This window comes from Cariama cristata, unplaced genomic scaffold (genome assembly GCF_000690535.1).
Source record: "Cariama cristata isolate BGI_N322 unplaced genomic scaffold, ASM69053v1 scaffold15185, whole genome shotgun sequence".
Classification (NCBI taxonomy): Eukaryota; Metazoa; Chordata; class Aves; order Cariamiformes; family Cariamidae; genus Cariama; species Cariama cristata.
The window spans coordinates 46,506-59,283 of NW_009617124.1; the positions used below are offsets into that span (position 1 = coordinate 46,506).

The window sequence follows — 12,778 nt, forward strand, 5'->3', positions numbered from 1 at the left end:
ATCTGGCTCCATAACATTTACATAAAATGACACAGTAAGCGTGCTGGGCATTGTTCATTTTCTGGAAGGTGTCTCCTATATATATTTACGTGGAGCAGTACACATGTCTGAATGAGAAGTAGGGAATAATGGTGCAGAATCACCCATGGGAAAAGTTTTTCAAGCTTTGAAGTGGAGTGGCAGCAATATGTCTGCAGTACCGTAATGCTTTCCTCATAGCATACACACATTGTTAGATAGTGGATGATGTGCTGATAGGGAGTAACAGAAAGCTGCTATTCTTATGCTCCAGAGGCTTACTGTGAGCCAAGTGGTTTGAATTGTCAGCCTGCAGACTGATACTGTGGATGAATACAGTTGAAGTGGAAGAACTGGATCGCTTGATAAGTTCTTCCCATTAAACTGTTGCTCCTCATGTGTGTTTCAGAAGAGACTTCTGCATTGGACTGTAACAATTTCAAGAAGGAAAGAATTTCAATCTATCTGTGTATTAAGAGAAGGCACTTTGCTTTGTCACTTTGCAGTGTATTTAGAAGGGCAAAATTTTTAAAGCAGCAAAATTACATTTCAAAAAATTTTGTGGAGAAGAATGAATTAAACCCTTTAATGTGTATATCTTACTTTTAATTCAAACCTTTTGAGAGAAACTCTGTTTCCAAGTATTATATTTACTTTGCTGCTTATTTCTACTTTGGGTATTCCTAAGGACCCCAAAGGGTATTTCACTGGGCATGGAAACAAATAGACAGAAACAGTTCCTGCCTCAGAGAGGTAACAGTCAAGAGAAAATGTAAGAGGTGGTTAGAGAAACAAATGGAGAAAACAGGTAAAGAAGGTGTATGCAGGCAGACGTAGCTGTGTCAGTAATCATACACAGCTATCGGCCTAACCAGTGCTAGATGGAAACGCTTCTCCTGGGGCTTGTATGTACTATCTTCTGGTATGCATTCTCACATAAGGTATAATAGACAGTGTCTGCATTGTGTTGCAATTATTCTTGCTGCTTTTATCCTTTGCCATCCATATGACACTTTGTTCAGTTGTGTCAGTCATTGCCGTACATTAAATTTTATTTTTTCTAGTCTCAGTGTAACTTGGTCTCTCAGTTATTTTCTTAATAGAAATAGAGTATCAGCCAAGTTTCCAGTTTGTGTGTTTGAATAATGATAGGCAAACATAGAATATAATAAATCATTAGTCCTTATGGACTGTATCGCCCTGCAGCAGGGTCCCTATTCCTATCCAGTTATAGGAGCTGAAATTTTATTTGAAAGCAAATATCTGATAAGGCAAATTAATTACTGTGACATTTTTCAGTTGGGTAAAAGATGAGGAATCAGCTGTGTCTATGAAACTACAAATGAAAATGCAACACTCAAAGACTTGTTAATGCTTGTTTTGGCATCGAGAAAGGAGGCATAGGTATCTAATATTAAATGGTGTTGCAGAAGGGCAAGTTAGCACTTTATTTGCCAAATTAAGTTTCAAAGACTGTGTAGGTTATGAAGTTTGACTTTCTGCCTGTAAATCTTGAATGACTGACAGACTACTGTAAAATAGCTTTGGTCAAAAGGAATCTTTGGCAGGCGGAATCAAAGGTCTGAAATTCTGGAAGGGATGAAAAGAAAACCCCACTTTTACACTGATTTCCCTGGCAGATGAATGTCTCTGTGAAATTTGCCTGGGAATTATGAGCTATTTACTGTATTATGTGCTGTTTTCTTTCACTGTATCCAAAGGCCTCTGTGGTTCCTTTTATCTTTAAGATTTAGGGATATTTTTGTACGTGAAATGTGAATGAGTGAATGCATCGGTGGAACACAGGGGAAAAAAAACACTGGCTTTAGACAGTTCTGTTCTCCCTTATTTTATTGCAAGTTGGAGTATTGGTTTTATGGCACCTAAATTTATGGGTGCATATTTTTATGGTAAAGCCCAATGACATGTTCTGCATGCTCCATCAAGCTCCCTCAGTGTTTCTTCACTTGATTCACAACTCTGCAGGGTATGAATCAGTCCCATAGTATAACCCTTAATCTCTTTTTAACCAAAATGAAATAATGTAGTGCGGTTTATTTATGGTGTGTGTCATCATGTCATCATCTAATTATGTAAACCAAAGAAGGGGAAAACTAAATGTTTCCCAGAAAACTCTTGTCAGCTGTCAATCAGTGCAGGAGATGAAGTTTCTTTATTGTGTATAAGCAGCTGAGGCAGAAAGTTCTTCGTAACTCACGGATACTTGTCTGTCCTCAAGCAAGATGGGGCACTGCTGGGGCATGGGCTAAAGGGAAAGTGGGCTGGTAGGACAGTTTCTGCTTAGAAACACGACATACATCCTCAGGTACGGTGAGAGGCTTGAGGAGAAGGAAAGCTCCCTCTACTTTCCTTTGGCTCTTTTTAGCTTTCTGTATGGGGTGGTTAAAACTGAATCGATAGAAGGCGCTTAAGCCCTTGTTTGTCTTCCACAGGGTGAAGTGAAGAAGTGAAGCCTCCAAGTTGAACTACTATGAGGTCAGAAGCCTTGCTGCTATATTTCACACTGCTACACTTTGCTGGGGCTGGTTTCCCAGAAGATTCTGAGCCAATCAGTATTTCGCATGGCAACTGTAAGTATAAGCGACCAGAGGACTTCATTTGCTTAATACTGATCTGGGGACTTCATATCAACAGTATTTTGTTACAGTTGCAATGAATAAAAGTTGTTTTTCTTGATGTCTCCCAGATCAGGCAATGTATCTTCTCAGATACTAGTGTAGGAACATGACTTTTTCATATTGACTTATGAATGCTGGGTGGTAAACTGCTTGATATTCCAAAACCATAACCTTTCTCTTTCTCAAACAGAGACATTTCAATAGCATAATTAAACCAAATCTCTTGCTCTATCCAGCAGCAAAGGCAGGAAGCCTTCTACCTCCTCCCACTGCCCTGTAATCAAAATGCCCCTCACTTGATTTGTGAAAATGTAGTTCTGGGTAACCAGTGAAGCACCTCAGAGTATCAAGAATAGCACACTGAAGTAACTGAGCTCTGAGAACATAATTCATTGATCTAATACAAATAATTGAACTTACTTCTTTAAGCTGTCATGGATTCCACATTAGCATTAGGCATTTTTTGCTAAGCTGGAAATGTAGCTAAAAACCAAATCAAGACAAAGAATCTTTTGTAACAGATTCTGTCTTCTTTCTTACCAGCAGTAACTGGCAAACTCTCCAAAATCTAGGGTAACACAGACAGCTGCGAATCAGTGTTGAGATTTGCTGGCCAAACAGGTGGAGATCTTCCTGTGCATTTCACCATGCAAATCAGACTTAGCATAACTGATTCTTTCACATTTACCTCAGCTCAATTCTGATTACCACAAGTAAAAGTCTTCCAAAGTCCCAAAGGTTCATATGTTTAAAAGGAAGTCTTTGGCACCTGGGCCTCTAAAAGTATGCTGAGGAGTAGCAAGTGAGCAACAAGTAGGCTTATGTTTAAGCCTACTTTGGGTCAGGAATTTGATTTTAAAGTGAATCTCTTGATTGTCATTACTTATTGTGCTTTGGGCTGGCCTTGGCATCTGTAAACTTGTCTGTCTTTGGTAGCACCAGGTTGAAAGACAGAGTCCAGGGGCACACTTGATGTACTCCAAATGCTAATAGCCATCTGGGATACAAGAACAGAACTGCTCTGTAGCAAACCCTGCTGAAACTGTCCAGTGTGACCACTAGGTCTGTAGCACCAACATTTTCGTCCTCCAGAAGGGTGATGCTCATTGTCCTTGCTAATGTAGAAATAGCCAGTCTTGATCCTTTTGGAGAAATGAAACATGGAATAACTGTTTCCTCTGCAGCATGGCATGCTGAAGTGCAGTTGAATGTACAGGTCCCCAAGTCATGCTGGATCCGTGAGTTACAGAGGAAACAGTTCTGGACAGAGAACAGCCTGACACTTAAACTTGGCATTTTGCATGTAGGACTTGGACAGAAGGATTAAGCTTCTGAACGTAAATCCTGCCTGGGCTGTCTTAATTTGTTTCTCCAAGAGTTCTCAGCATCTGGTTTGCAGGGAAGTTTCTGTTTCTATTCAGTTTTATCACCAGCCTTTCTGACACGTGGTACTCTCAGGTGCTGTGCTGAATCCATGCTGTGAATCAGTACTTTATCCAAGCTTAATGGGGAAAATACTTTCAGAGGACAATAGCTGAAAACACTAAAGCAGTAGATGAATTTCTGAAAAAACAGGCTCCCTCAAAGAGCTCCAGTTTTCTGGGAAAGCATATTGATGGGGAAAAGGCTCAGGTATAGCTAGATGCTAGTCAGCTCTGTATAATATGCACATGCAGCAGTTCTGCATTGATGATGATGCTCATCAGAGGTTTATGATCCTCATGTCTTCTGTCATTTTATTTACTTGACTTAAATTAATAAAGTTAATAAATTAACTTTAACACAAACTCCCTAGTTTGTGCATCTAGATGTCATGATCACGTATACATATGAAGACTAATAGCAAGGTGCCCTTGGTCAGAAGTGTTCACTGTTGTTATAGGTTGTTCACACAGATCATCTGGGGAGCAACAGGACACCTTCTGTATGATGAGGTCTCACCAAAAAAATTGTGGGAATGGAGTGAATAAATGCTCTTGCTGACTGGTAGAGTCAGGAGGAAAGCTGACTTGTTGATAGTATAAGCGCAGTACAGGGCTTCCAGTCAGTATTGTTGTGCAGTTGCCAAAAGAACTGGAGTATCAGACTGGTTGCCAAAATAATACGCAGTGACTTTCATTTTATAATGTTCAAGTGGTAGTTCCCCACCATTTCTGAGAAATCCCCACAGCTGTTCTATAGCAGCAGTCCAATCCTGTAGAAAACCCAGGGAGCTGGCGGTTTGAACCAAGGAGAGCCAAGTCTTTTGCTTTAATCACTACCAGTCCAGTCATTGTGGTGATTGATGGACCACCATGAAACAGCTTTGTCCTGCTAGACACACTTTGGCAGCCAGGAGCAAGTATTTAAGCTCTGCAAGCAGTGAAAGAAAAACTCTGAGAAAGTGCCACATACCTGTGTGCTCCAGAACAGCTTTATGCTCTAAAAAAACTCGCAATTGTTGTCTTCTACAAAGGTGATGACTTTCTCCTTTGCAGCTCTAAAGACTGTAACCTTGAACAAGTCTCTAGCCCTCCAAGCTTGTGCCTTCCAACCCCAGGCTGTGCTGCTGGGGCAGAACAGAAACCATAGATTTTGGCCATAGCTAAGCCTCATGTTACTCTGTGTCAGCACAGTTTCGGTTTGTGATTCTCTTATGACCCTGTTTTTTTTCCCTTCCTGCAGATACAAGACAGTATCCGGTGTTTGTGGGTCACAAACCAGGGCGAAACACCACGCAGAGGCACCGACTGGACATCCAGCTCGTCATGGTCATGAACAGGACCCTTTACATTGCTGCTAGGTCAGTAGTCCCCTCCTTCGCCACTCCTCCCTTGCTGCTTTTAGAGGAGGAAGGAGAAGACCAGGACTATTCCGAATTCTTCTCTGCCGGACACATTATTTTTAGGATTTTCTCACACTCAAAGAGAACTTTGCAGCCTGTTAGTAAGACATATTGGAAATCTTGTTAGTTGGTTAACTAAGGTTCGGTTTTGTAAGGTGCTGAGCCCGTCCTTTCAGGACTACATACCTCCGCCTCTCTTTGAGTCCAGCAAGAGGGAAGTTGCCAGAGACATTCTTTCGCCCCACAAAGGAGAGAGTCCGTCCTCATCCTGTAATTTTGTTTGTGCACAACATTAATGAGATATTTTAGAGAATGATTCTGCTGGTGCACCAATGCATGTTTGGATAAGAGTTATTAAACTGTAACATTGCTGGTTTAGGCATGTTTTTATTATCTTAAGACAGAAAAGAGGCAAACATGTTTGCTGCTGTTCTTTTGATGTACACAGCAATGTTAATTGAATTTGGTGTCTGGATTTTTTTGGAGAGCTATACTGTGCAGATACAAGCACATGCCTTTTTATAAAAATTGTATATAGAGCCACCCATTCAGTTTGCTCAGCTCAGCATGGCACCGTCAGCTTCAGTGGAGCTACACCGGTTTATACACCTGCCAAGCTGGCACAGATCAGACATTAACTCCTCCTCTCCCTGCCTATTGTTAGCAAAGGAGATTGACAATCTTAGAGTGGAATTACCTGATGGATGCAGAATGAATGCAAGAAAGGTCCAGATTAGCAAGGGTCAGTAGTCTAGTTCAGGAGCTCTTGGACCCAGATCCTGTTTGGCACCTTCCTGCAAGTTGCCTGTCCAGTAGCATCTTGTTTTCTTCCTGTTTTCTGGTCCTTCTCTTCCCTCGGAGAAATATGCACCCTCCTGCGTGTGCCACAGAGAGCCAGGCTGTTGCTGCAGATGGGAGAAGTGGTGGGTGGGATGGCCAGGAGGCGAGAGGGAACAGCTGCTGAACAGGCAGCATCTCACCGCCAGCCCTGTCCTCAAAGCCCTTGGCAGCCTCTGGGAGCTGCCTGGCTTTCTTCTCAAACAGCCACTCCCTATCTTCTGGGTGGTCAGATGTGTCCTGTGATGGAGATCTGCCTGTCAGTCTCCACTCAGCCCTAAGTAATTAGTTGCACTACACCAGCAGAGTCACTGAGTGCTGTTTTTATGGCACATAGTCATGTCCCTGGCTGCTGGAAGACCACACTTCTACCTGTTCCTCTACCCAGGCACTGTAGCTGTACTGGCTAAGCACAGCTTTTTGAGCTCCTCACATAACAGCGGATTGTGCGGGGTCTGGGTGGCAGAGCTCTGGGTTTTCAGTCATGCCAAGCCCTTGCGTCAGGTCTGGGCAAAGAACATGCATCCTTTCACGGGAGCCGCGGTACCGTTGGTTGTAGGGCAGAAAGAGCGGGCAGCCCCACAGCAAGGCCTCCCTGCGCTTTGCCTGAGCTTGGGGATTAGTGTCTTTGCTGCATTTAGTGTGATAATGAACGGGGCAGGCGAGCAGCCTGAAGGGGTTTGAAAGGTGGTGGCAGGATTTCCTCCTTTTCATGGCTGAGTTCCCTTTGCTTTCCTTATTTGTTTTCCTTTAAATTAGGAAATCATTTGCGGTGAGAAGGTGGTAAATCCGCTTTGTGGATTTTGCTCTGCTGTATTCTTAGTTTGTTCCCAGACTGAGATTGACGCAATTAGGCTGTCGCAGTGGCCAAGCAACTGGCATTACAGCAGGAAAACCCAGCGAAACATTTTGGGATATGAAACCACTGTGTGCACAAATTATATAAAGAATGCTAATATTTCACGAATAGCATGTGTACTGGTATGTGAATATGGATTCTTACCTATTATGTGGCTATATATTTAAATAAAACAGTTTAGTACTATGAGAGTGCTTATATACTCCTAGGGTCTTGTGACCTACAAAAAAGAATAAAGGCCTGGTCTGTTTTGTACTTACACAAGTAGAAAAATCTTCTTACACTTTTTTCCTTTGACAGGTTCTTTTCCCCCTCTGCATGTTACTGGATAAAATCCTTGCTGGGCTAAGAAGTGTATGTGATATACAAGCCAAAATTCAAAAGTCATTTTTATCTTTAAATAATAAATTTCAGAAAGTTAGCCATCCTTTGATAATCAGTGTGAATGAAAGTTTATAACTGCAATACTGCATGTCCTTTAGAGGTAGTAGTAGTAAATCTAGAGGCTGAAGCAAATGTGTACACAATCAAAGGTGTTTCCCGAAGAGTTTTGTACCAAGATTCATTGAAAACTGCGTAGCTAACATAAGTCCCTTAGCTATCATATCGGATGTTGGTTTCATGCTCTTTTTTTAAGACATTGAAATGCAGCTATGCTAGGTTTACGTTTGTACCCAATTACCTGAAAGCAAAGAAAACAAATGATTAAACATTGAGAGTTTTTATTTTGAGGTTGTTGGGTTTGGGTTGGGTTTTTTTGTTTGTGTGCTTGTTTTAGAAAATCCAGTGTTTACTTTGCAGATAATTTCCCTGCGCAGGAGAGGACTAACTCAGATTTGAGAACTGCTAACACTTTATTACTGAGCAACTGGCGTAAAACAAAATTTCTGTCTGTCAGTTGCTTATTTTCTCATACAGGATACATGGCTCCTGTATTGGCTATTACGAAATAAAATTTTATGTCACTTCGGAAAGGCTTTATTTCATGCTACCAGGCAGAGATATCCAACCAATATAAATTAGAATAACTCAGCCGAAGCCCATGAAGCTGTGCTGTCCGAGTATCTGACTTGAAGTTTGCAAAGGACCAGCTCTGTTTTCTTTTTTCTCGTGGGAAGGGTGCTCCCTCGCTGTCTCTCTCACACTTGCCCACACCCACACACACACACCCTTTTCTAAATTTGCCATGTCTCCTCCTCCCATTGTCTTGTGCGGTGGCAGCTTTTGTTCGCATTATCTCCCACCCCTCATATGTATGTACAAAACGGTTTATTGAGCCCGTGAGGCATTGGGATGGCTCCCTCCTCATTTGCAGTTACACATTTCCAGACGATGCACTGAGTGGCCAAGGGTCATGCACAGCCGGTGGCATTATTTAAATTCCCTTCTTCCACAAGATTATGCCATGGCAACAAAACTGGGTTCTGCTGACTGGAGGTGGGAAAAACGGAAGCTCTAGGATTAAGTCAATTTGTGTTAGAATAACTTAATTAGCAGCGAGCTGTACACATACCACAGCTAGTAGATAGTAGGAGTTGGGCAGCAGTGGGAAAAGGAGGGCAAGGACAATCCTGCATTGTGTGTGGTTGGAGAGCCCTCCCCTGAATTTGACAGCTCTTTTGCTCTCTGCTGACATTGTCAGCAACTACATTTCATGTACGGTATGAGAAAATGATGTGTAATTTGCCTGATACTAACCCTCTTTCAGATAATCCCGTAACTTAGCCTCTGAGTTTTCTTTGAACTGTTTCTTAAGCCAGAAAGTAAGTCCTCTGTTATTGAGAGTGGAACCAAGTAACTCAAGACTCATTCTGAGTACCACCACTGTATTTTCTAATTGTCTTGTTTAAAAAGAAAAAAATTACAACCACTGGAAAGCAAGACTGATGATTAAAATCAAGAGCTGTCCTGGAAGAAAGTTTTTAGAGCTCCAGCCACACCTAGTTTGCAGTTCAAGAGATTTTGTTCCCACTTTTGTATAGCAGGAGTGACAGCGACAAAGAGTGATGTGTATAAAAAGGGAACCATGCAGTAATCTATGAAGCCAATATCATGCTAATAGATTATTTTAGTCCAGGTCCAACCCTGACCACTGCTCTGCGAGTAAAGTCAGGCAAATAATAAACTGAAGCATTAAACCAATCTTGAAAATAAGTGACAGCTCTGGTTTTAGAGTCTGGAGGAGAAGAAAACCCACAACTTCTCAGTTTGGCATCTTACAAAGCAAACAGCCTCAAGCGCTGTAGCAGACAGTAGATTTTTAAAAGCCAGTTACCCACAACAATGCTGCCTCTTTTCTCCACGTGAGAGAAGTGTTGCTTATTCCTGTTATAGCAATTATTTTGTGTTTGCTTTATTTAAGAGACTAGCACTGTTTCCCCAAAACCTATTAAAATGAAGCTAACCTTCAAAGCAGGGACTTCTGAAATGGAAAGAATCTGTATCCTACTTTCAGCAGACTCCTCCATGCACAGCTTCCTGCATTTTGAAAAAAGCCAATGTTATTTCAAGGAAAAATGAGATGCCCAGTCCCAATTTGATGTGGTGATTACTACAGCATTGTGGGTTGGTGGGTTTTTTCAAATTTTATGTTCCAAACAGAGATGTTCTTGTTCTCAGCTTACACAGAGAAGAATGTTTAAAAATCTCTCTTTACCTGAGTAGCTGAGTCTGTTTCCTCTTTCCAAGGAGAAACTGGCAGCTAATTGCAGAGAGCGACAGGTTCTCAGGAAAACAGAAATGTAAATGCAAGCAAGAAATGTATATTTTCTTCAGAAGAGTATTTTACAGTTTAGTTTGGCCACCAGTGTGTGAAGAGAAGAATGATTTCTGGGAATAGTTTTGTGACTGTCAGCCTTTTGCCTACCATGTTGTCAATCAAATCATCACAGCTGACATTAGATACATAATTTTTAAAAAAAAAAAGAAAGAAGCATTAACCTCTTTTTGACCCTGAATGGTTAAATGTGGCACAGTGACTGCTAGCCCAGGAATCTGGCAAAGGCTGCATAAGAGCTATTGCAGCTCATTTCAGGATACAGAAAAACATCTACATGCCAGATCATGGCATCTGCTGCAGGACCTATAGAGCAGAAATTATATGATGTTTATCTCCTTTCCAAAATCTCATTTGTTTAAATAATTGCTTTTGGAAAAGAATCTTGCGTTGAAATTTTGTAGCATTTTTCTTTTTTTTTATGGGAAGGAAAACAGTTTATATTTGAAAGTACTTTTCTGGGAGAAGCAGGCGATGCTACCAGTAATGTTCCTTGGTGAGACCTGTGATCTTTTTTCTTGAATGGATTATGGATTATCTTGTGATAGATAACTCTCTTTGTAGAAGATGAACTGACTACTCCATTTGACTTTGCATTCATTTGCCTTTTTTTACAGGGACCATATTTATACTGTTGATATGGACACATCACATACAGAAGAAATTTATTTTAGCAAAGTAAGTAGCTTTTATCATCATCCAGAAACTGAGAACGCTAGAACAAGCTTCAAATAAATAGGAAGACGACATTGTTTCAAACAACTTGGCAGTGCTGCTGTAAAAATTGTAATAAGCAAGTAAGATGGCATTGCTAATCGTATTTGGGGAAAGCTACAATAGCAATCATATCCTCTGTGAATTTCTGATAAGTGATTCAGCTGGACTGATAAGCAGTCCATACTGAAATACAGTCAGGTCCCTGATAGAACATATGCCAAACATCTATTCATTTATATTCAGCAATTTTCTATAACAGGTATACTATCTCAATTAGGTATACTGAAACTTTCATCATAAAAAGCAAGTGCTATTTACGTATTTTCATACACACAAATTTTATTCACTCATGCAAGCTCTCACTAAATAAAATCTTATTATAACATCACTTTGTCTATGTATTCACATTATCTCCATGGGAAGTTACATTCAAACTAGGAAGAGCTTTGTCTGCATTACCATATTGTATATTAATATAAACATACTAGAAATAATCTCCCTTCAACTCCTTTGCATTCCATTCATGTTGTGTAATATGTGCCAAACACAGCCTTGGTCCAGCAGATCGTATGAATTTGGGCATTGGATGAATTCCACCTCAGGAGGGGAGAGTGTTTCATTGTAACTATGAATGATGCTCAAGATGAGCTTGTGCCCAATTACTCATCAAAAAGTGAAGGCGCAGGCTTGTAATGTAAATAAACATTGATGGTTACGCTTTCAGCTTGGAACCCTTCATGAATGAACAGTGCCTCAGTTTACTGATGGGAAACACTGTCGGGACTACTATGGCAATAGTGTCTAAGGTGTTACTATCTTAGGCCATATGTTTTTAAATAAAGTTTTTTTATAATTAGTCAGCCTACCACATTTGACCACACCTGAAACTCACCGCAAAAAAATCCAGGTTGGAATTTACCTGTAAATGTTCTGGAGGAAGAATGTTAGCAGATAAAGTCAGCAGTGTCTTGATAGGTAGAAGGCTTTCTGAGCCTGTTCGCTGAACTGAAGTGCTAAGAATTACCTGAATTTGATTGCTTTGCTAATCTAAAATGTGGTCTTCAAGAATACCTGTTTCATTTAGAATCCAGTTAGGGTTTGTAGTCCATAAATGTTTTTTCTGATTTGCAGAACAATATCAAATTAAAAGAAGAGAACATCTAGTACTTTTAAGAAAAGTGCACATATTTTTGAAAGCTGGCCTATTGCTGAATTCCGTTGGTTTAGGCTTTAAAAAAAAGGGATGGGTTTCTAGTCTAATGAATAGATGGCAGCACAAAATTAAGTGAATGCTCCACATCACTGATCTTGCATTGTTGTGATGAATTAATCATGGAGAAAGGGTGCAGAAAGCTTTCAATAAATATATGTTCAACAGCTAGTGTCCCCTAAGGGACTTCTACTTCTGAAATCAAATGCAACAACCTCTGGGCTCTAATTGATTTCTTTCTTGATCCTTGCAGAAATTGACATGGAAATCTAGACAAGCTGATGTAGACACATGCAGAATGAAGGGAAAACATAAGGTAGGCAATTTTCATTTCTTCTGCATCTGCCACTTTAGTTTAGTTGCTTCACTATTATCTCAGGCTGCTGTCTGTGATGTGGAATGGATCATGCCATTCATTTCTTGCCAGCAATTGCTTTTTCCATCAGCTTACTGAAGGCTTTAATTTGCAAAAATAGTTTACTTTTAATGTAATAAAACATTACGACAGGAGCCACAGCAATATCCTGAAATACTTAAAGCACTGAGGATTTTGGACATAATGCTTAGTGTACTGATTTTGTTTACCATTGCTTCAAAAGCTAAGTGCTGCTGTCCATCCTCCTGCAGGAATTTACTGAGAAGTTTGTGTAAAGCAGCAGAAAGCATAAATGTGTAAAGTTGTAGAAGGACTGTTTCTCACACCAATTTTACCCTGCTATAAGCTATAACTAGCACAAGTGGTATCAGAATCAGATGCAGACTCTTTGATTCTTTACACCTGCTTCCCCTTCTAGTTACAGATGCTTTATGCCAATGCATTGCATTGGTGATGCTACTGTCTTACAGCAACATAGATAAGAAGAAGATCAGATTTTTCGCTCTTGAGGAAAGCAGGAAT

The 12,778-nt window shown here is 40.5% G+C and overlaps 1 protein-coding gene across 5 annotated transcripts in view; it reads left to right on the forward strand.

Annotated features, from left to right (window-relative positions):
• Window positions 1-2,469: 2,469 nt before the first annotated feature.
• Window positions 2,470-12,778, forward strand: part of SEMA6A (sema domain, transmembrane domain (TM), and cytoplasmic domain, (semaphorin) 6A) — a 62,046-nt gene continuing 51,737 nt past the window's right edge. For all 5 annotated transcript variants that reach the window (XM_009700425.1, XM_009700428.1, XM_009700427.1 and 2 more), the window contains exons 1-4: window positions 2,470-2,609; window positions 5,322-5,439; window positions 10,571-10,631; window positions 12,134-12,196. In XM_009700425.1, the coding sequence (XP_009698727.1) occupies window positions 2,510-2,609; window positions 5,322-5,439; window positions 10,571-10,631; window positions 12,134-12,196 (342 nt within the window). In that variant the 5' untranslated portion in view covers window positions 2,470-2,509. The remainder of the gene's footprint in view (window positions 2,610-5,321; window positions 5,440-10,570; window positions 10,632-12,133; window positions 12,197-12,778) is intronic.